Source organism: Penicillium brevicompactum (assembly GCF_028827555.1).
Source record: "Penicillium brevicompactum strain IBT 35665 chromosome Unknown utg000006l_segment0_segment0, whole genome shotgun sequence".
Taxonomy (NCBI): Eukaryota; Fungi; Ascomycota; class Eurotiomycetes; order Eurotiales; family Aspergillaceae; genus Penicillium; species Penicillium brevicompactum.
Window position 1 is genome coordinate 1,346,991 of NW_026623209.1, and position 23,110 is coordinate 1,370,100.

Genomic DNA, 23,110 nt, shown 5'->3' on the forward strand with positions numbered 1-23,110 from the left:
TTGATTGATATGGCGAATATATGGGTCTCGTCGCTTGGGCTATCAGATGTGGAGCTCTCCCCGCATTCTCAGAGCCGATGGCCGACGAGGTGCCGCTTTGCTTGCGTGGTCTGATGCTTGTCTTGCGAATCTCGCAGGGATCTCGCAAGCTATTGCCGATATAAGTGCGCATATGCCCCTCATGTAACCCCTCACATGTCTCTTCGTTCTTTCTTGCTCCTACGTCTCCCGCAGATTCTTGACAATGGCAGCCAAACGCCCCAATTTCCTCGTCATTGTCGCCGACGACCTGGGATTCTCGGATGTGGGCTGCTTTGGTGGTGAAATCCGCACTCCAAACATCGACCAGATCGCTAAGGAGGGTCTCCGATTCACTGACTTCCATGCCGCAGCAGCATGCTCGTAAGGATAACTTCTCACACACTGCTTCTCTGAACTGACAATGCCAGTCCCACCCGCGCCATGATCATGACCGGCACAGACCATCATATCGCCGGGCTAGGAAACCTCATTGAATGGACCAATATCTCCGGACAAAACGGCCCCAAAGGATCCGCCATGAGCACCGCACCCCAACGCGGCATGCCAGGATATGAGGGGTTCCTCAACGAGCGGGTTGTTGCATTGCCTGAGGTTCTTCGTGATGGAGGTTATCACACAATCATGTCGGGGAAATGGCATCTGGGCCTGACGCCCGAACGTTCCCCACACAAGCGCGGCTTCGAGCGCTCCTTCGCCCACCTCCCCGCCTGCTCGAACCACTACGCCTATGAACCTGAGCTCAAGGACCAAGATCAGATCCCTACTTTCATCGAGGCGAGCTATATTGCATTGCACATGGAGGACGGAGAGTACGTGCGCCACCTTCCGGAAGGCTGGTACTCGTCCGATGGGTACGGTGATAAGATGGTTGACTACATCAAGGAGTGGAAAGAAAGCGGTGGTCATGCTGGACCGGATGGTAAAGGTGATCGTCCGTTCTTTGGATATCTTCCTTTCACAGCGCCACACTGGCCGCTGCAGGCGCCTCGCGAGTATATCGACCACTACCGTGGTGTGTACGACGAAGGCCCGGATGTGCTTCGTCAAAAACGATTGCAGCGCCTGAAAGAGTTGGGGATGGTACGTGATGATGTAGAAGCGCACCCTGTCCAGGCGGAAGAGGTGAAATCCTGGGAAGAGTTCACCGATGATGAGAAGAAGAAGTCTTCTGTCGCGATGGAAGTCTTCGCTGGCATGGTCGAGTGCATTGACTCGAACGTCGGTAAAGTCGTCGAGTACCTGCGATCTATCGATGAGCTAGACAACACATTTGTATGCTTCATGTCTGACAACGGCGCTGAGGGTGCTGCATACGAGGCCTATCCGATGGTGCAGAACGGCGTTATGCCCCATCTCCAAAAGTACTACGACAACAGCCTTGATAATCTCGGCAATGGCAACTCGTTCATCTGGTATGGTCCACGCTGGGCGCAGGCTGCTACCGCCCCCTCGCGTCTATACAAAGCGTATACCACGGAAGGGGGCGTTCGCGTTCCATTCACTTGCAGGTTCCCCAAGAACCTGGCCGTCAATCCAGCGAACGTGACAAACGGAATCACGGATCAATTTGCTACGGTCATGGATCTAGCCCCTTCCATTTTGGACATGGCGGGGCTCAAGCATCCTGCTCCCACATACCAGGGCCGTGAAGTGGTGACCATGCGTGGACGCAGTTTCCAACCCTGGGCCGTTGGTGAGGCTGAGCGTATCCACCCAGTAGACTTCATTCAGGGATGGGAGACGTGCGGACGTGCAGCACTGCGTTGTGCAGACTGGAAGATCGTCTTTATACCCAAGCCCAAGGGCCCAGAGAAGTGGCAGTTGTACAACCTGGTTCAAGACCCCGGTGAGATTCACGATCTCGCAGATTCCGAGCCGGCGAAGCTGAAGCAGCTGCTCAAGCTGTGGGATCAGTATGTTCTCGAGACGGGTGTGATTCCACTCTGCCCTGACCTCGGGGAGTTCCTGGAGGCGACCGAGGCACAGATGCCAGAGAATGCATGGATGGAGTTTGATTACTGGAAAGAGGGGGCGAGGGATACACCAGAGAAGTTTTCACGCCAGCCTCCACGATTCAAAAGAACCGAGAGGCCTTTTTAGAAGATCAAGCAAAGTACATAGAAGTACAGTGCTGTACGCATAGAATTCCACGCTGAGATCGGTCTCTCCTTTATGTGCCGATGCCCCTCAATCGGGTCCGCGCTAGTGCCTGTGGCTTATAGAATCGTTCAACCTCGCACTGTTTCAGAAAATGCAACGACATGCAACGACATGCAAAGACTTGATGCCCGAGTAATGGTGGGGTCAAGCGTGTCTACCCAAAGGCTCATATCAACGACAACATCCAATATGCCACCCATACTCAAAGGCAGGCTTTTGTTCTTCGACGAAACAGCTTGGGACCGAGCAGATGACCTCCTGCAAGGATGGAAGAACAAGCTCTTCACGACAGAAAGCATCCAAAGAATCACCGACCTCCTATCACATAAAGCCAGCCCGCCCTACCGACTCTTTCCACCCCAAAAGGGCTCCTTCAACATGGTGATCCGTCTCCAGTTCACCGATACCACCTCCTCAATAATCCGCTTTCCAATCCCCGGCTACTCAATATTTCCCAAAGAAAAAGTCGCCGCCGAAGTCGCCGTGATGCGCTTCCTCCAAAAAACCTCCATCCGCGTCCCCCAAATCCACATCGTCGACTCAGACCCCATCCTCGGCCCATACATAATAATGGAGTACATCGAGCATGACTCAGATCTAGTAGACGCCCTAAACACACCCACCATCCCAATAACAGACCGGCCAGTCCTCGATCCAGCCATCGACGAATCCCGCCTCCGTTACGTCTATGGCCAAATGGGCGGCCTGCTCCTAGAGCTCACGAAGCACGAGTTCCCATCTATCGGCAGTCTCACGCAGTATCAAAACGAATGGGTCATCAAAGACCGGCCGCTCAGCATCAACATGAACGAGCTTGTTCAAGTGGGCTGTGTCGATCCGGACGATCTCCCGCATGGTCCGTTCGAGAGTGGAGCGGGGTACATTGCTACCCTTGCAGAGCTGCACATGACGCATTTGTCGGCGCAGCGGAACGACGCCATTGAAGACGCAGAGGATTGTCGCGTCAAGTATATTGCACGCTGTCTGTTTCGGCGGTTAGCGAGGGAGAAGCGGCTCACGAACCCTGCGTTTGAGGGGTCTTTTCGGTTGTTCTGTGATGACTTGCGGCCTGCGAATGTGCTGGCTTGTCAGGATAGCATTGCTGCTGCTATTGATTGGGAGTTTACTTATGCGGCACCGTTGGAGTTTGTGTATGCGCCGCCTTGTTGGCTTTTGTTGGAGAGACCGGAGTATTGGGAGGGGGGAATTGACGATTGGGAATGTGCTTATGCTAGCAGGTTGGAGATATTTTTAGAGGAGTTGGAGGAGCAGGAGGAGGAGAAAATTAGGGAAGGCTTGTTGAGGGAGGATCAGAGGCTTGCGGGGCATATGAGGAAGAGTTGGGAGACTGGTGACTTTTGGGTTAGTTATGCGGCCCGGCGAAGTTGGGCTTTTGATATTGTTTACTGGGCGAGGATTGATAGGAGATTCTTTGGAGAGGGAGACTTGGAAGACCGGGTTGCTTTGCTGACGCAGGAGGAAAGGGATGACATGGATGTGTTTGTCAGTAGAAAACTGCATGAGATGGAAGTTGGTGGGCTCAAGAGTAGGTATGGGTCACCGACAGAGTGATGCATTTTGAATTACCCTTTGAATTTGACCTAAGCATTTTTGATTCAAGCGTGGAAATTTTGTTGCCATTACAACTATTCGATCAAGAACACACCCTAACCGATGACTTTCAAGTTCATTTTATCAACGACCAATATCATATGTCGAGGAACCATTGATGATCTAAGGCAATTGAGTCCAATTGGCTATACCTTTCTTGTTATTTCCCGTGTTCGTAAAAATAAGGCTTAAACTTTAAAACAGAAAAGAGCCCCATCCGCCTTGAGCTCATTGTAAATTACAGCGGTTATAGTTTTCCGGTGCCATATGACAAGATATTTCATACCGAAGATTTAGCACTAGGTTGCGGGATCGGGTGATCGTCTTGTGTCAGTGGCGTAACCGACTTCGGTGCAGGTCATCTGCTTAGAACGCTAAACCTTAAATAACTCATATAATCATCCCTATCAAAGCGAATAATAGGTGCAAGCACCCAAAAAGGAGGCAACATCAAGCTGCAGGAAGACCCTGGAAACGACAAAGCATCAAGCTTTACCAAAGGAGTGACAAGGATCTACAATCCCCGAAGAAATTTAATCCAACTTAGACTCCAGCCACTTGGTAGCGGCGCCAGCGTTCGCAACGTAGGTGAAGTGGGCAGCAGTGATGATCAGAGTACCATCGCAGACCATATCTCCAACGGCACAGTAGATCTTAGTCTTGGACTTGTCGAAGCCCTGGATCTGGCCGCGCTCCTGGGCGTTACGGGTGTAACCGAAGAGCACAACACCCTTGATCTTAGCCTGGACATCGGAGGAGAGCTTCTTGATCGAGTCGTCCATAACAGCAGTGCCCTGACTACATTGCAATTGGAATCAGTACGGGGTTATCAGGGATGTCAATGGGAAACCAACCTGTATCCACCAGCAAGGATTTGAGTGTCGGGGCACTTGGAGGCAGCCTGCTCGAACAGACCCTTGGACTCGGCAATGGCAGCGGGAGAGGTGTTACCAGGGAGAGCGTTGGATGGTAGATCTGCGGTATACTTGGGTCCAACACCCTGGCAAGCGACCTTACCGGGCTTAGCCCTCTTCAGTGCATTACAGATGGCAGGGCCGACGGAAATACCCTGTTGAACAGAGAGTCAGTCTCGTCCTGGACCTAAACTCCCGAGAAAACAGATAGGACACATACCAGAAGGCCGGGCTCAGTACTGGCACGGGCGAAGATAAACGTGATGTCTTTGCAGGATCCGTCACGGAGCTCGTTTCCTTCACTAACTGAGCGGGATTAGAATGTTAGTCAAGGCGATGCAGAGTGACCGTTATGATAGAACATACGGGCACGAGCTTCGATGTCCATAGGGCCAGCGATGGCGGTGGCTGCCAGAGCCAAAACGGCACCAAGGGAGAACTTCATGGTGGCTGGGAGAAAAAGAGGGATATACTGCAGACAAAAGAGTGCTTTGCTTCCTGATGAGAAGGATTTGGCCAGGTGCCAGCCAGGTCTTATATCCGCCCGAACGGCTATACATCGGGTTCATAAAAACATGGCCACGCGAATCAGAGGTGACCCTTGGCCATGCACAATGGATCTGATTAATTTGCTGCCTACTTTACCACTCATTAGAACTAAATTTCCAACATAAAAACGTTTCACGTTGGGAATCGGGTACCTGATCCAGTAGTACCGCAGCGTGGTGGGCCAGGGTCCGAAAAAGGGACCCTTGATCTGTACCGAGGTACGGAGTATGTAGTTATTGATTCTCGGCAGTGAAGTGTTCAGGGCACATAAGAAATGGACGTGTCATAATCCAAGCGATAAATTGGACCTGATGGTGTTTCAAACGGTGTGGTGAGACCCAGAGGAACGTTTTGGTCGGACGCTTTGCCGAAACGGGTAGCCTCAAAATTGGTCCATGAGCCCCCATCAAACATCGTTTGAAGTTAGATCTCCGTGGTTCACGAAAATCAGTTAGAAAACGTTGCTCATATTGTTGTTCCTGAGCTGATTTCTGACTGAGTCTTCTCCAATGAACATGATCGGCGTGGCTTGGCTTCTACTCTAATGTGTGGAATTAGGGCTTCGCTCCCCGTTGCGGGCCAATAACCGGTACAACCCCCGTTGATCCTCCTTGAATGTTTAGCATCGCTTGGCCGACGTACCCGTATATCGTATTCTAGCTCTCCGGTGGATGCCATTCCGTTCGACTCGAAGGAAGAACCTGTAGGCCAAGGCCCGGAAATACGGGAGCAAAACTGTGGATCTAGATAGGCGTCCCAGTAATGAGAGTGCTCCTCCCTCTCGTCCAGGCAATATGGACTTGACAAGACCATGGAAGGGACCTAACGCTGAAGAGCAGACTCGTCTTTTCGATGTACTTTCGCTTTACTTGTTTACTCGAAGGCCCGTGGAACCGTCGACGATCTATCTACTCAATAGTGTAAATCTAAACATGTCACTATGTAGTTGGTAACTGTAGCCCTGGAGTGTTATCCTCAAACATTGACTCTCGACATGTCCATTATACCCCACATGGGCAATAAATCATACTTCAAGTTAATTGCAAAACCTCACAGCCGAGGTAGCTATGTGTTTCATCCGGCTCCTTGTTCATGCAACATCTCGTGTGTTTCATATCTATCGAATTCCCACATGGACTGTGAATTTATCGGCGTGATCAAAGACTGAGCCCTGCAGGGCTCAAGTTTCAACCCCCACGTCATTAAAGTGTTGTCAAATGTGGATGCAGACACTCAATTAGCCAAAACTCATCATATCACAATGAGTTTCAACTAAGGAGTGCAGGTCAGCATCAATGTGCAATTTCTGTATGATATAGCTCAGTAAAGACCCCCAGAACGAAGCTAGAACGAAAATAGTCTAAATATTGCCAACCGGAGATCGTAGAACCCCGTCTCAGACCTCCTCCTGTGCAGCACATATTTGGTGAATTCAAAGCCGAATCTAAAAAAAGTACCAAGAATACTGCTATCAATGCCCAGTTGTACTATTCCAAGCGAATGATCCGATATGATGTTAGATCATACTTTCGGGCAAACGATCACGATAGACGACAGGCACAAGCTCGTCATCGCATCCACCCGTTGCGGGGAAAACAAAACAAAAAAAATAACACCAAATGTGACCTACACTATGATCCTGGCTCCAGGCTCGTCTCATTATGGAGGTATGCTTGCTTCGGTCATCTTACGACGTGCCTGAAACTGACGTCTCCACAGGTGCCAAAAGCCCGGGGAGCAGGCAGATCAGGCCCACGCCGACGAACAGGCTGTCTGACCTGCCGAGCCCGCAAAGTGCGCTGCGACGAAGCGAAACCAAACTGCTCCAACTGCGACCGATTGCGCCTACGATGTGTTTACAAGCCCCCAATCAGCCCTGCCCCTGATGCGCATAATGCGGGGTGGGGATCATCGCGCGATGCAAGGTCGCCCACAGGTAACACAGTCCAACTGTCGACGTCCACGGTCGCCCCAACATCTCGCTCGCCCGACCTCAACTTCTTCAACACCGTTCTCCGCTCCGATGATGGTACCATACCTGCGCCACCCCTCCGGCAGCTTCCAGTGGACTATCCCTCTGAATTCGACATGCTAGGATTCATGGGTGGGATCACGTCGGAGCTCGAACAAAAACATTTGGATCTGACAACTGGCCTAGCCGCGACTTTTACCGCTAGTCCAGTGTCGCAGTCGCTACCCGCAGGAATCGTACCACTTGAGGAAACGCAGTTCGATCGTCGTACTCCACTCAGCCCGGATGCGCCCTCTTCGCTAATTGATGGATCGATTGGAAGCTCCGATCTGGCTACCACAAGAGGGAGCTGGTCTGATGCTGGGGGTATCTCGTACGAGGACCAGCTGCTGCAACACTTTGCAGGGGTGAACCCGCCAGCTGCGTTGTTTGCACCGGTCAACATGGAGTGGGAGTATGTGCGTCCGGCACTATTGGCCCATGCCCGGGATTTCAGTCCGCTGTTGAATGCCTTGTACTGCTATGCCGATGTGCACAAGGCCATGTTAGAGGGCAAGCGCTGGCGCTGGGCACCGACCTATTATCGCATTTCTGGAGCTGAGATCCAGGCTTGTCTTCACAGTGAAGTAACCGAGTCCACGCTGATCAAGGTGTTTGGTGCCGTGTTTCTCTTGATGATATCTGAGGTATGTTTATTGAATAATTAAGTCTGGATCTGAGTGGCTCATATCTATCCAGCTTCTCTCATCCCCTGAAATCTGTGCGGGAACTTCCTACCTTCATGCTGGATACCTCATTCTACAAAGATTCCACGCTCGCACCCGTCATTGGACGGGTTTCGGTCACATCTTAGTATCATGGGTCTCATTACTAGACGTCAAGTCCCTGATCGCTGGTCGAGAAGGTGACCCCCTTATTGATCTTGGTACCATTCCAGAGAACGGAATAATGTCAAGACCCTACGATACCCAAACCCAAGCAACACACACAAGCATAGTCGACAGCAAAGAAGAAGACGCCACCGAAGACCCATTCCGCAGCCCTAGCTACCTCATCTACGACGCCATAGTTGGCCCGGCCTTTCGCTTCTTCGTCCAAGCTCAACAAGTCGTCCGCCGCATCGTCTGTATAGACCTGCACCACCGCAGTCGTGGCACCCTAAGCGACGAATTTGAGGTCCTCCAAATCGCCCACAAAGTCGGCGCAGACCTCGAAGCTCTCTGGCACCGTCGCCCAGCCGTTATAGACGTCTACAGCCGCCCAGAAGCCCTATCAAATACTCTGTGCGGCCCCGTCGCCCTCGAAATCTGCCGCGCATTCCGTCAATACGTCGCCAACTTCCTGGCGAACTTCATCTACCTGCACCGCGTAGCGTTCGCTATCTATCCCCGCACAGACCGTGTTAACGGCGCAGTCGACCAGATCATCCAGCTAGCAACAGTTGAGTCAGCAAGCTCAGCCCACCTACCCATAAGCTTCTTGTGGCCGATGTTCGTAGCAGGGCTAGAGGGAACAGAATCACAGCGCAAGTGGATTGTCTCGGAAATGCAGCGCATGGCGGCGGCTCATGCAGCAGACTCGGATCCGGCTTCGCTGCTTGCTCGTCATCCGTCGGCAGACAGGGTACTGGTACTTTTGGAGGAGATGACTCGACGCCAGGATGCGTCGCGCACCTGGGCGGACTCGAAGTGTGTAAGGCGAGATTTGTTTCCGGATCCCTTTGTTGTGATCTGATCAACATCTGTATATGACTTTTAATTGCTCAGGCGGGGTTTGCGTTTACCATTCTCTGTTTTCTCCCTCGAAAGAGAGACACTGTACGAATTGCTGTCGCAGGTATGCATCCTCATGGCTATATACGATTAATGATACGTTTGATGCTTTCGTAGTTTTGTTGAATGATGCAGAATTGCGTGCCCAAGTACCATGATCAATACTATGAAAGATGTTCCTATGGGGCTCAAGCGTCACGTCTCCGTAGCTAGTATTCCGAGGTCTAATTCTCAGACTACGAGATGGTGTTAAGAGCGGAAAGTGGATAAATTCAATATAGATGGTATATGCCAATTCCCAGCAGATTCTATGCACCAAAACAATAAATTACAAGATATAGACGGTATCCTTTCAAATCCACTTGAGTCCCTCGCCAGACTCGGTTGTAGTCTTGCGAGCCAGGACCTCAACAACCTTTCGGCGGACTCCCTCACGGTGGGAGTATTTTTCGAGGAAAGCGTCAATCACAGGTCTCCGTGATGGGTGGCCCTGGCGAACAACTTGCTCGATCTCCGTCTCAGAAGGAAGAGCGAAGTGGGCGTGGGGGTAAGCATCGTAATCGCCCTCGCTGAGAAGGGCCAGACGGCTCTCACCCTCGGGAATCTGGAAGAAGGATTCGACAGCCTCGTTGGTGACCTCGGCCAGAGTAGCGGGCTTCCACTCAGCCTGGCGGGGAGGCTTGGACATGAGACGGGCCTTCACACCCTCCACGAAGTCAGGGTGGCGCATGAAGTTGGCGGAGATCTCGTGCTCGCGCTGGAATGTCTCTGAGATGCCCCACTTCTTACCAAGACGCATCTGGCGCAGAGTCACCTTCAAAGAGGTGGGGGACCGGCTGGACAGGGTCTCCAGGGTCTTCTGTGCCCACTCCTTGTGCTCGGTCTCGTTCTGCAGTGCCTCGAAGATCTCCTCTACTGTGTTAGGTGAGAAGCAGCGGTCGATGGCGGTGCGCAGACTGCCAGCCATAAGCATGGGCTCCTCCTCAAGAGGGGGAAGACCAATGGAGTACTCGGCCATGGTCTTGTTGACGATTTCGAGGCGCTCGGGGAGGGTAAGGTGGTCGGGGAAGGTCAGCTCCGAAAGACGCTGGACCATGCTGCTGAGAACACTTGAGTGCAGATAGTGTGTAGCAATGCCTGCGTACAGAGCCTGCACACCCTTGAGGCGCTCAGAGGTCAAGGCAAGGTATGTACCGGTCTCACCGTCAAGGCGAGGCAAGAAGAACGAGCCACCAACGTCGGGGAAGAATCCAATGGTTGTTTCGGGCATGGCGAAAAGTGTTCGCTCAGTCGCAATTCGGAAAGGAGCGTGCATGCTGAGGCCGACACCTCCACCCATGGTAATTCCGTCCATGAATGAGATAACGGGCTTGGAGTATGTGGCGAGAGTGTGGTCGAGACGGTATTCGAGTCCAAAGAAATCGGTTGATGCCTGCTGACCTTCCGGTCCCTGCTCGTTCTGCAAGGCCAGAGCAGCAACGTCGCCTCCAGCGCAGAGCGCCTTGGAGCCGGCTCCGGAGATGAGGATCATGTTCGCAAGAGAGGATTTCTCCCATTCCTATTTCACCCAAAATTAGCATTTCATATTGATCTTGTGGGCTTTGTCCAGTCTAACCTTCAGTCGGGGGAAAATCTTGCGTGCCATGGAGCCGTTCAGGGAATTGAGCTTCTTGGGTCGGTTGAGCTCAACGCTGCGAAGACCGTAGATCGAGTTGAACAAAACATCATCGGGCTCATCGCCGGGGAGCTCTTTAGGGATCTCTGTAGACATCTACCGGCAATCAGCAGGGAGCAAGTCGGGAACCTCTCCGAGTACATACCATAGCTGTCCGAAAGGCAGGGTTGGTGACCTTAGCGCGTAGAGGCATTGCTGAAGGGGCGCGCGAGATCCAGCTCGGCGTAGAAAATCGAGAGAATGAGTGTCGAAGTAACATTGAAGAACCAGACTATTAAAACACGTCAAGAAGGGGGTATGGTGACAATCAGATGTTCTCCGCTTTCCTTTGACCTCGGGAGTTTTTTTCGCTGGATTTTCCTTCCGCTCCGACTCTCCGCCCATAACCGACAGCTCTTGACATCATGCTGCCAATCGCTTTACCCAATTTTGGGAATTCCAAGATATACAACTATTTGAAATGGTCACTAGCCTGCTCTGGTCTGTGAAACTTGAATTTGCTATACGCCTGCCGACTTTCTAGCATGGCCAGGCGACGTATCTATAAGAAGCCATAGAAGCAATCTACCGGGCCATAACTTCATGTGATTGGTAGTAATACGGCATTAAACCCATTGAGAATCATATGAATAGTGCAGTGCGTATATTTTGGAAAACATGTATACTCAAGGGCAAGAAATCTATTTGTACATAGCTAGTAAAAATGCAGGAAGAAGTACACAAATCAAGTATGTTTAGGCCTCCCAGGTAGCCCTCAACCGGCTAGCCTTCAGTTGGTGAATAACTGATCCCTGCGTTGAGGGAGAGAAGAGAGTGTCGGTTGGAGACAGATCAGTCGTGTGTGCAAGCAAGATCTTGTGCAGCGCATCTCGCTCAATGACCAGTCTGCTGGTCTCCAAAAGATCCTTCACGTCCAAATCCTCGGTGCTCAGATGACGCGCGTGGTTGTGGTACTTCTCAACGGCGTCGGAGAACTTTTCGTTGGGCTGTAGGGAAATGAATGTCGACCGACCCTTGCCATACCAGTCATGGGCCCGAAGAAGGTTTTCGATGAAGAAGGGGGTTGCTCCGCCGCGGGACTGGATGGCATTCTCAACGACAATCAGTTCACCGCGCGAAAGACGGTGGCTGAGGGCGATACGCCAGGCTTGATCATAGATCTTGCGTGGGAGGTCGGTCGAGAAATCACGAGGATGGGGACCATGGGCAACACCACCACCTCGTCGGACTGGTGATTGCTTGTCACCTGCGCGCGCACGACCAGAACCCTTCTGCGCGTACATCTTCCGGTGACTACCGTGCACGTCGTCCCTCCACTTAGTGCTGGCGGTACCCTGTCGCGTGCCGTCGGCCTCGTAGATAACTGCTCGGTGGAGAATATCGTGGCGAACAGGCATGTTCAAAAGTCTCTTTGAATAGTGAATCAAGCCCTTGGGTTCCAGGTTGGGCCATGAGTAGGTCATGACTTGAACAGGGGTCTGGCCACCTGGTCGGGTGGCAGTTTGAACCTCGGTGGCGGTTTGAGGGACCACGGGGGATGGAGTCTGGGCTTCTGTGGCCATTGATCGTGTGAGGCATCGTTGCTATGGTGTCGTTGATTAGCCAATCCCTTCCTCCAGGGCTAGCATCAGATTGAGAAGTATTCATGAGTACTTACCGTCACTTGCTTCGGGGCAGAGACAAGACCGCCGGAGCTGCGGGACAGCATCCTGAGCGACCGAACGAAATCATTAGTTGACATTGTGAAGGCCTGCGGTGATCCGACTCTAACGTGGTGATGTTCGTACTGAACGGACGAGCAAAAGTTGATTCCGGGCGGTGGATGCTAGCAGAATCTTGGCGTCCGAACAGAAAAAGTTCCCCCGGAAAGACAACAAGCACCCGTCCCTCATAGCCAACCCCATCAAACCCAATTCCTCGCATCATGGTCCACTGCGAGCGGGCTTCCAGGCCTTTGCTCCAATGCCTACGCGGCACTTACTCTAGAGGCGTTGCTGGTGTCCAACTCCAGACGCGAGCTTTCCAGTCGACTGCCAACGTACGAGAGGCCGAGACCGAAGCGCCGAGCCAACCCTTCCACAAGGCCCCGGATCCTTCGCTTGTGACGAGTCCCCGTCTCGAGAGACGGCTGTTGCGACAGGGAACTACCCCCATTGGATCCCGTCGTCGCCGTGCCGCGCTCCAGACGTCAGAAAGCATCCCATTCGAACAGCTGCCCTACCAATGTTTCCAAGAAGCCCGCAAGGTTCTTCTTGCGGACCGCGAAGAGAAATTGAAGGAAATTGAGACAATGCAGCAGCGCATTGCCAGACAAGAATCTCTTTCCGTTGAAGAAGCTGGAGGAGCCAATGCAAAGAAGTCCCGCGTGACCGCAATGCAATTACACTTGGAGCGCCTCAAAATCATGGCTGACATTAATGACCCCTCGGTGAAGCGAAGGTTCGAAGATAACGAAGGTAAGCAACTACTTGGGGTTCTTAATATACAAGTGTTTTGGCTAATGTTCATTTCCCACTCTCTAGGTGACATGTCCAAGCCTATCTACCGTTTCTTGGCCGACCGCAAATGGCGCGAGTACCGCCGCAAGATTCTCGTTCAACGTATCACACAAATGAACGTCATTCCGGACGTTCTCCCTCACTGCGACCCGGTCGTAGAGACCAAGCTGTACTTCGACAGGCGACAGATTCAACCCGGTGAATTCGTCGCAGCCAAGCAGAGCACAATTGCACCGAAGCTCGATGTTCAGCTTTTCGAGGGTGGCGAGAAGCTTGTGACCATTGCTGTTGTTGACTCTGATGTCCCCAACGTCGAGAAAGACAGCTTTGATTATAAGACACATTTCCTGGCCGTCAATGTTCCCATCTCAGCTACCTCAACTAAGGTCGACCTCGCCCAGCTTTTGGAAGACTCCCAGGTTGTTTTGCCCTGGCTCCCTCCCGTTGCCCAGAAGGGTAGCCCCTACCACCGTCTTTCCCTTTTCATCATGGAGCAGAAGGACTCTCAGCCTCTCGACTTTGCCGCCGTTAAGGCGAAGGAGGCTAACCGCGACAACACTCTTCTTCGCACTCTCCAGACCCGCTACCACCTCAAGGCTATTGGTGCTCACCTGTTCCGTACCCAGTGGGACGAGACGACCCTGGAGGTCATGAAGGAGCTTGGATTCAATGGCGCAGATGTCGAGCTACGCCGCAAGAGGGTTGAGCCTCTGCCTTATAAGAGACGCAACCCCTCCTCTTTCCGGTAATCTTGTTTTCTATACTCTGTTTCCCATCAAAACCATTTGAGTTTAGATTTGTATTGTACAATTTGATATGTATGAATATGCACACTGATTTAATCCTCCCAACCAAACTCCATGTATATGCTTGAACAGGATGCCCTGTCACTCGTCTGCACTATGCGATTTTCTCAATCACTCGGTATGTTCTTCAGTGAGTGAGAACCAGAGCCGAAGGTATCTGTGAGACCTGTCCTAGAATCATAATCAAAAGTCCCTGAGACCGACCTTGGCTGCCACCTGGATAGAGCGAGACTTTGGAAGCCTGTTAGATGTACGCTCGGTGGATGACTTTGATCTAGGTCATTCGGAATCTGGCCCTGAAGAGCTCTGTCGGGGTTGGACGGACTGTGAGCCCAAGATATCGATCAGATCTCGGGGTGAGGCCTTCTTGTTCTGATGGTCGTATGTCGAATTGGCTGGCGTTCTCGGTGCCACCGTATCTGCTTCCCATTCCGATCAAAGGTTTCAGGTACGCGGACTTGAATATGCATTGTATGATCCTCAGATGCTGCCCTCCAATCGCGCAGGCTGTAGCGGATTTTGTATCCATTCCGCCTTCGACGGTGGCCAGACTCGTGCGATTATCTTTCCATTAATGAGGCCCATGGGAACAGGACCGTAATTTCGTGAATCTCTGGACCAAGGAAGGTTGTCGCCGGCTAGAAAGACGTGGCCCTCGGGGATCTTCACAGTCACATATCAGCGATAGTTCTCCATCAAGCAAAGAAATTTCACCTACTTGTATCATATTCTGGTCCTTGCCAATCTCCGAACTGAGTGGCTGGTCCTGACAAACGAAATCTCCAGGCATGCCTACCACCCGCTTCGCGACGTGAACGCCCTGGAAGTTCGGGTGGCCGAATCGCACAATATCGCCAACCTCGATCCCCTTTCCATTGCGGTGAAGTCGTGAAATCAACAGCCAATCGCCGCGTACGTCGAAAGTCGGGTACATTGAAGGACCCGCGCTGAGCTGGACGGTGATCAGATGCTCCCAGATCAGTGAGCACGCACAGAAGGTGCCGGCGCCATTGAGCGCAAGCCGACCGGCAGTGCGAACATTCGCAAGCCTAAGCGTAGACCGGAGAAGTTTCTCCATGTGGTGAGAGCCTGGAATGTACTATCATCAAGAGCTCCAACAACTGACTTCCGCGGATGTTGGATGACGGTCATGTGACCTCTCGGTCCCTTTAAAATCCATTTTTTCCTGCTTCCCCCCTCTCTTCCCCATCATCAATCGAGCCTCGATTGAAACCAGCCATTGTGCGAATCCTGCTGTTGCATTGGACTATATTCTCCAACAACCTTTCAGTTACTTCAGCTGCCCATTGATGTTTGTGGAAGCTGTGCTGAGAACAGTATGGATGTTCGCACTTTCGCTGTGACAAGAACACCTGTACCGATGAGAATGTCTCCTCGTTTTAGTTAATTTCCTACCCCTTCCCCCAATTCCTTCTGGAATATCCGCTTCTCCAAATGCTAGAGCTGGCCGTCGCCGAAATACAGCACCAGGACGAGCTAGTGTGGAATATGAAGCAAGATGAACACATAGAGTCTGTCTTGTTAGACAGGCTTTCCCCCAGTGTGCCTCATTCTCGACCCCATTTAACTATGGGACTGGGTCTTTGGGGCATACGCAGTGGGGAGACATCCTATATATTACACATGCAATGCATTATTCAATCTATGAGTACTCCGTACACATTTCAACCTTGGAAAGTCTCATCATTCTTTTGTAAAGTCGTCGATCAACTTGCATCGGTACCTTGATTGCTGGTCCCGCCTGCGAAAGTCTTTAGCTAGACTTTGTCCACATCGCATCGGCATCTGGCATTCAGTCAGTTTGTAACATCCAACCGATTGGGCGAAGGCGATACCTTTGTGTTTGTCGACCGGCTCGATACCTTCCCTTTTCTTCGCCTTCTGGCGATAGTCCACCCCGAACCTTGCGTCTCTTTCCGCAAGCAATTCATCCAGCCCTCCAGGCTTGGCCACTTCTACACTCTCAGGCGATATAAAGCTTCCCATCAACTGCGGCGGGCCCATAGGAACAGGATCGCCACGGTCTACCTGCCAGAAATGATAAGTCTTCCCATATATCGGTGCAACGTCCTGCATCTCAGCAGTCTCAGCAGTCTCCCATACTGAATTGGGAACTCCAGCTGGCGCAGGCATAATGAGCATCCCGCTCTTGACCTCGAACTCATGAGTATGCCAGAGCTTACGCTCTTCTTCTGGGAGGGTTGCGAAAATTCGCGGCGAAACCATGTACTCCACGCCGAGAAGGCGCGCGTTTTTCTCGGGTGAGTCATATATCAAACATTGTCGCACGTCTAGACTCGGTGAGCGTTGGTGATTGCTATGGCTTCGTGTAGACGTACCCTCTGTGAGATGTGTACAGTAATGATTGGCCTCAACGCAGCGGGTTGGGTCAGTGGCGTAGGTGTGAAACGCATTGAGATGGGCACAGATCTGTTTGACTGGAGTGAAGTCTTGGATCATCGATGCTCCGGTCTCCAAAACTTGGCTCTTCACTGTCCGCGGGTCGCCTGGGATTTCCTTGTGGCTCTTGCCAGATCCTTCGGTGCAGGACATCTTGTCGATGTATATTTCAATGTGAAGCTGGTGGGAATCAGAGAGACTCTTGTTATTCTGCAACCTTCTGCCGTTTGTTTTCAATTATGAATTGTGAATACTCGTAAACCTCAACGAGAACCTTGGAATGTCTGAAGATTATGATCCCATGTTGTATGTACATTTTGACGGATTAAACCCTGCTCTGACTGACGTCACCATGATTGTTATTGCTATGAATATTTCCAAGTTTACACATAATTACCAATCTGGAGCTACTGATTTCGAGACGAGATTTTATTTCCCGTAAATTAGACGTGAATACTTTGGGCAAGTGTTGAGGGCCGATCCACGTCACGAGAGGCACTGTTGGCTCTTGATGGATGATCTTTGCGCACCATTGGGAACAGAAATGCGAAGTATGAATCACACAAACAAAATTCATAGCCTGTTTCTCTTATGACAGAAACAAGCTGACACTTTTATGACACGGTATCAAATCCATGCCGGAGCAAATCATGAATCTGTGGTCAAGCTCCCAGTTTCTGGCTCGAAAGCGTGCTACTGAGGATCGAGAATCTAACTTTGAGTCACCAAATCTATGATTCCAAGCTAAGTGAATACCTGCATTGCCCATCGGGTGGTCATGGTGGATGAATAGAGTGTATACAGGCGTCAATGTCTATATCGTGAGTGTAGAGTATTACGAGGCATGCGAACTCACGACGTCGCAAATAAGATAGAGTGCAATTAAGTACTTCTGAGCTTGCCTGAGCGACTGTATCCTATCATTTGAACATCATTTGTTGCCTGCCATCATGTCATTTTTCAGTGGCACTCCTAGGATAAGCTGGGCCTTTCAACATGAGAACCGATAAGGATTATCACATAGGGTTAGGATCATTGTTGTCAAGGTCGGACCGAGGTTGAGGCCCGTCGCCTGGCATGTAGCAATGAGACTGATTTCTTGATCAGTTGAAGATCAATACCTAGCTGATGATTGGGTGGTCTTTATTATCACAAGCTGTCACATGCAGACTTGCTCCCATGCCATCCCCAGATCCAATTTGCGACGATGAGAGGTAATTTCACAAACATCTGACTTGAGCGGCCTCTTTACTGACCGACAGACAAAATATATGACACAAGAGCCAACTATGAAGTTTTGTGGTAGTTACACACCAAGTTTAGCTTCTCACGAGGCGGGTTGTTGTTTATACACTCAGGGGTGTTGGGAATGTATTGTAACCAAAATGGCATCAAATACACTCTTCTGGTTCAGATTGTATTCATAGACACCATTTGTCAGGTAGTTTGTTCTCACCGTTCTTGCTTTTTAGTCCTGTTATATGATTATATCAAGTGCAGCATTCCTACACTTCGTTGGCTGATGAGTTTGACATGGCCGACCTCTTCGACATGTAGCCGATGTCATGCTTCACATTTCTATATGCACTGCAACATTGGAAGGATGGTGATTGATATTAATATGTTGCCGACTTGATCGCAATATTCGAAGAATGTGTGGTTAGTGGATTGGATAACGAACGATCAACGCACGCCACTACACCCTGGAATCATATAAGTGAAGGAAGTCTACTTCGTAATCAGATATCTGTTTGTCTACTTCCGAACCTGTCTTCGCGCAGCTCAAACACAGATTGAGAACCGGACTGCATACAAATACTAGTATCCTGCTCCTGCTCCTGCTCCCAAGACTCGATCTATCGAGCCAAAGGTAAGCAACGAATGGGACACCCGGGCAGCCTCAAACAAGCCAAAACGATTATCGTGAATGCTGACCCTCACCTGGGCATGCGGAGTCCACTGCACCAAAGCCAACCCAGCTTCCTCACTAGTCTGACCCAAAGTATCCCAGTCATGCCCAGCCCCTCGCATTTGAAAATTCAAAACCACCACACCATCCATCTGCGTTAAGGGGTAAGACCGCGGAGATCAGTGCAAGACCAAACAATCAATGTGGTGCAGACTCTTCGACTCCGCACGACTCCACACTCGACCCGTGATCTACAAGATTGCGTTCGTGAAAAAAAGTGAAATAACAAGTCAACTGCAAACCTCAGTGCCCAAAATCAATAATGCGCACATCGGTGACACAAACACGAGCGGATCCATACCCACAATAACAGTGTCTTCGAAGCGGGAATGAGGTGGGCATTACTCCGTAAAGCGGGTGAGGAACTCCGTTAGACCATGACTCCGATATGGCAATGATGCCCAGTGTGGATGATTTACGGTGGGGCGAGTAGAAAGAATGGGTCATTCGGGGATGCATTTCCACCGATCATCATCCGAGTATTGGGTTGAATTTTCCCTCTAGTTGTGTATTAGAGTGTGCGGAAGAAGTAGAATGCACGATGTATGTAAAAAGTAGGGAAGAAGGCAAAAGCTGCGCATTTTGTCATACTGCATATGTTCGTAGAATAGGGTGTGAGGAGTCGTGTGAGTCTTGCGTGGTTACAGGTTTCGTCAGGAGTGTGTGGGGTCCTGTATATCACATCTGTGGAACAGAAACACGCAGAGTGCGCAGGTGCGGTGAGGGTCCAGTCGAATCGGAGCTCGGCATATCGTGACTTGATTTTTCTTGACGCGAATCTGGGCAATTACACTAATTATCACACATAATTGTGGAGAGCGCGGTAGAGGGGTCTCGAGCCCCGGGCCCTTTTGACTGTGCCCCTCGGATCTCGTAAGCAGTAAATTTGAGTGGATCTATCGTCTTTTGCCGTTTAGGCCGGAGTCAAAGCCTTTGCATTGGACGAGTAGTACTCCGTACGGACTACGGACTACTTGATTCAATATGCGAGTCCTGAAAATTGTACTCCGTACACCTGGGCAGTAGTGCAGTGTGGTAGGAGTCGAAGTCAAATCTCTATCACAGACACACATACGGACCTCGGGAGTTAGTGCCGAAAGAAAAGAGAGAAAAATAAATAACCTTGGAAAGCACCACAATCAGAGCCCAGGAGCCAAGTTGTGTTCCCCGATATATAACACTGTGCCATCTCACTGCAGCTGTTCGCACGCTGCAGATACCCCTGTGATTCGCTGCACCGACCTTCTTCTGGCGACACGCGCAGTGTATTCTTTACTTTTACTACTATTGGAGCGACTCCGTTGTATACACAAATAGTACACTCATAGTTATTGGTAGTCAATGGAGCCACGGAGTTGACAATGCACGGAGCTATTTGCAAGCGTAGTATACGAGGTCTCAGGATCGGCCCCTGCATGGGAGGATCCTCAAATCATTTATGATCTTTGAGTTTACCCTATTGGGAACAGGATCGGCCGACAGTGGAGATCAGCACTTGAAAGACAACAGATGTGCATGGGCCAAGTCGAGGAATAGAGTGGATCCTAAGACAGTTAAGCACCGAGTAACGGAAAAGTCGCATGTAGATTGGACATGCACATTTGGGGTCGAAGGTTTCAATAGAGTGCCGCAGGCGGTGTTAGGGGGCTGATTGGTCCAGCCTCAATTTTGGGGGAAACATCACCACGTTGACCGCTAGCCCGTCCTCCGTTCTCCGTACGGACTCGTACAAGAGCGAATACTTTACGGAGTACGAAGTTGGAGAGGCTTTCTTCCCCCCCTTCTTCCTTGTAAACCCAGTAACCTGGGTTTCTACTCCGCCACTTTGATAACAATTAATTCTCCCCACCTGCACCTGGACCGAATGTGGCGTCAGGCGCCAGGACCCAACATATCCGAGGATGGCAGCCTGCAGTTGACGCAGCGCCCGATGCACGGATCCTTGGACCTTGGATCTGATTATAGTGTGAGTTCACCTCCGAAAGGTTTGCAATGACGAAATTGAGCCATGAGGCTGCAGCGTTTATTGTACATCGTGCATCGGGTCTGTACTCCGTATAATCTTTTTTTTCCAAGATTGCGGACAGTTACGTGTCTCTAACCTATATCGTTGACGCTGTGTCACAGGGCCCTTGCAAGGTCTGGAGCTTTGAATCGCCCGATTCTGAAGTCTGACCAGCTGATTCAACCTCGCAGCCTATCGGGGAACGGCAGTCTTAGTTTCAACCTTGAAGCATCTGGGTTCGTACAAGTAGGCTGTACTCCGTACTCCGTACCAGGTCCGCACTCCGTTCAAGGGCAACGTACATAGGCCGTTGGGCTTTGTCGGAGGATAATCCCAACGATCGTCGAGTCCTGAGAGGGGCTTACCAATAACACGAACCAACCAACACTTGGCTAAAAGGATCAGCCGACCGAGAGGGAAAAGCCACTGGATTTTCTATTTCGCCCCCCTTCCCCTTCTCATGGCATCTTATTATTTTCCATACAAGGAGTATGAATCAGGTGTTTGAATTGAGTTTTGATCATATGGCACATAACTTGGGGTGTATACTCCGTACGGAACACTACGTAGATGACCAGATTGGCCAAAAGAAAACAAAGACGCACGGGGACTAAGGTGACCAGAACATGCATGCTACACCGTAAGGGGTTGATGACATGGCGCTAAAGCAAGCCAAATTGATTTAGCCCGCAGGTCCCGCTGCATTCGTTGGGGCTAAGAAGGGGAACCGGGCAATCATAAACCCCGACTTTAGAACGTCTGGAAGGACGAAGGAAGCTGGGATCGGCTCCGCCCTCCCAAATTTAATCCAATAGTGGAGGCCCAACTGCGTTGATTGTGGAGATAGGGCCTCGAGAGGTTCATCACTAGTCCATTTTTTGCTAGTGGGTATCCCATAGGCCGTTTCGGAGGTTACTGTAGAGTGGGCCAAAGGAGGCTCCCGGGCTGAGAGAGCTGATCAAGACCCGATCTAGCGCGTCTGGTCTCGGACAGAGACCGGTCCAAAGTTAGCGTCCAAATAGACTGGATTACATGTACAAGCAGGTCGGCAAGAGGGAACTTGTATCATGCTGGTCCTCGGATAGGGGGGGCATGCAGGGCATGTCTCCATGTTTGGAGTTTTGTGAATCCAACGGACACTGTCTGGCCGTCTTTGAAGGGATCAGACCGGGGCTAGGTCCTTTGAACGGAAATAGTACTGTTACGGTGTGCTCAGTGCATGCCTCTAAGATCGGCAGATTCAAATTGTGTCAGCGGTTCCACCAGGAGAACTCTGTGATTCGATCAAATCAAAAACACCCCTGGCCTTCTGGAAATTTGTGTATAGTACGGAGTGTACAGCATATTGCCTCTGTAATAAATTATTTCCCGTTTGTTTCTTGGCTCTTGCTGTGCAGGAAGTGGGTCGCGCCGCAAATGCGTTCCGGTACTCCCTTCATGCCGTGGAAATGGGCTTGTGTTTTGCAGTCTGGGCATATCGAGATCGACTCTCATGTGCAGCTGATTGGCGCTTCGCTTGCTGTAATGACATGTCTGATTAGAGATTGCATCGGTGAGGGATGAGTTGGTAAGCGTTGGAATCATGCTATTTCCAACGGTCTAATATGTACCCCGTACAAAGGGCTCTGTACTCTAGAACTCCTGTATTCTCAAGTTTCACCATCAACTTTGGCTAGGATGAGCACATTATCACATTATAGTGTAGACGAGAGACAGGGCCCCTGAAAAGACTGGGCTCTCCGGGGATTGGTCTGTTTTTGGCTTTTGGCAGAGCCCTAGGCACGATCAGATCCGCCCGGCCACGTTGTGAATGGTGGCTCTACCGCTCGTTTCCTGATCGGTGACACAAAGTGGGTTTTGGTTTGTCTCCGGGTCCATTTTTCGACTCTCTTTGACCTTCTGGTGAGGGGGCCACACTAAGGGCCAAGGTGCACATTGGCGCCAACCTTAGCATCGGTAAGAAAACACGAACCTGATATTTTGACTAATCATATTTGGCCAGAACCCGCACGTCACTGCGGGCTGAGAGAAGAAAAAAAAATCGAAATTACTTAGTCAAAAATCACCGGTAAAAAAAAAAAGAAAATCCCCTCTATTTAATCTGGGCGAACTCAAACAGCTCCACGCGGGTTCAACGCTTGGGATAGCCGAGCTTCCCGCTTTGAGCCACGCAAGATTTGCGATGGTTCTGGGTCATTTCGTGGCGTCGCAATTGTTGTATACCGATGAAACAGGTCCACAAACGTTGACTCGGATCGATACGCTACTGCTTTTAGACCCATTAGTTCCCCTCAGCTGATACTGGAAAAGTGACCTGCAATTGCTGATCTTGGGAAATGCAGGTAGTCTAGTGGTCCAAGTTGTTCTCTGTTCAAGCCTTGATTGGGTATGACGACAACCGAAGGTGGCAGTAGTCTAATTCAGGGATCGGAACTTTTTTCAATACCTAAAGTGGACTTGTAATGAAAGGATGGGGGAAATGAAATCAGACCAAGCGGAAGGACATGGTAGAAAATTCAATAAATGGGATCCAATGTACAAGTACGGAGTACTCCGTATCCAGTGCATCTGGATCATGTACTCCGGATAATTTTGAACCAAGAGGACAGATAAGTGTACTCCATACATAAGGGAGAATGCGAAAAATAGCAACCTCACATTCGGGTATGCACGGTACAAAGGACTAAGATTCCCTAGGACTGATTGGGAAGGGGGC

At 50.7% G+C, this 23,110-nt stretch overlaps 8 protein-coding genes across 8 annotated transcripts; 4 read left to right on the forward strand and 4 right to left on the reverse strand.

Annotated features, from left to right (window-relative positions):
• Positions 1–244: 244 nt before the first annotated feature.
• N7506_008708 (arylsulfatase) lies at positions 245–2,142 on the forward strand (the record flags this gene model as incomplete). Its single annotated transcript, XM_056958001.1, has 2 exons — positions 245–402; positions 450–2,142. 2 exons carry the CDS (start codon positions 245–247, stop codon positions 2,140–2,142), a joined length of 1,851 nt encoding a protein of 616 aa, XP_056807391.1.
• A 249-nt stretch (positions 2,143–2,391) lies between these two features.
• N7506_008709 (uncharacterized protein) lies at positions 2,392–3,774 on the forward strand (the record flags this gene model as incomplete). The annotated part of the gene is made up of 1 exon (XM_056958002.1): positions 2,392–3,774. The coding sequence occupies one exon, from the start codon at positions 2,392–2,394 to the stop codon at positions 3,772–3,774; it is 1,383 nt and encodes a 460-aa protein (XP_056807392.1).
• A 572-nt stretch (positions 3,775–4,346) lies between these two features.
• On the reverse strand, positions 4,347–5,172 carry N7506_008710 (cutinase family protein; the record flags this gene model as incomplete). The annotated part of the gene is made up of 4 exons (XM_056958003.1): positions 4,347–4,611; positions 4,668–4,882; positions 4,948–5,033; positions 5,094–5,172. The coding sequence occupies 4 exons, from the start codon at positions 5,170–5,172 to the stop codon at positions 4,347–4,349; spliced, it is 645 nt and encodes a 214-aa protein (XP_056807393.1).
• A 1,765-nt stretch (positions 5,173–6,937) lies between these two features.
• N7506_008711 (Zn(II)2Cys6 transcription factor) lies at positions 6,938–8,982 on the forward strand (the record flags this gene model as incomplete). The annotated part of the gene is made up of 3 exons (XM_056958004.1): positions 6,938–6,943; positions 6,996–7,934; positions 7,987–8,982. 3 exons carry the CDS (start codon positions 6,938–6,940, stop codon positions 8,980–8,982), a joined length of 1,941 nt encoding a protein of 646 aa, XP_056807394.1.
• A 390-nt stretch (positions 8,983–9,372) lies between these two features.
• On the reverse strand, positions 9,373–10,888 carry N7506_008712 (mitochondrial 37S ribosomal protein mS47; the record flags this gene model as incomplete). The annotated part of the gene is made up of 3 exons (XM_056958005.1): positions 9,373–10,578; positions 10,636–10,791; positions 10,841–10,888. The coding sequence occupies 3 exons, from the start codon at positions 10,886–10,888 to the stop codon at positions 9,373–9,375; spliced, it is 1,410 nt and encodes a 469-aa protein (XP_056807395.1).
• A 541-nt stretch (positions 10,889–11,429) lies between these two features.
• N7506_008713 (mitochondrial 54S ribosomal protein uL4m) lies at positions 11,430–12,436 on the reverse strand (the record flags this gene model as incomplete). The annotated part of the gene is made up of 2 exons (XM_056958006.1): positions 11,430–12,278; positions 12,353–12,436. 2 exons carry the CDS (start codon positions 12,434–12,436, stop codon positions 11,430–11,432), a joined length of 933 nt encoding a protein of 310 aa, XP_056807396.1.
• Positions 12,437–12,619: 183 nt separating this feature from the next.
• On the forward strand, positions 12,620–13,942 carry N7506_008714 (mitochondrial 54S ribosomal protein mL38; the record flags this gene model as incomplete). The annotated part of the gene is made up of 2 exons (XM_056958007.1): positions 12,620–13,151; positions 13,218–13,942. The coding sequence occupies 2 exons, from the start codon at positions 12,620–12,622 to the stop codon at positions 13,940–13,942; spliced, it is 1,257 nt and encodes a 418-aa protein (XP_056807397.1).
• Positions 13,943–14,479: 537 nt separating this feature from the next.
• N7506_008715 (Peptidase S26A signal peptidase I) lies at positions 14,480–16,573 on the reverse strand (the record flags this gene model as incomplete). The annotated part of the gene is given in 5 exon segments (XM_056958008.1): positions 14,480–14,662; positions 14,718–15,088; positions 15,100–15,166; positions 15,872–16,311; positions 16,360–16,573. 5 exon segments carry the CDS (start codon positions 16,571–16,573, stop codon positions 14,480–14,482), a joined length of 1,275 nt encoding a protein of 424 aa, XP_056807398.1.
• Between the last annotated feature and the right edge of the window lie 6,537 nt (positions 16,574–23,110).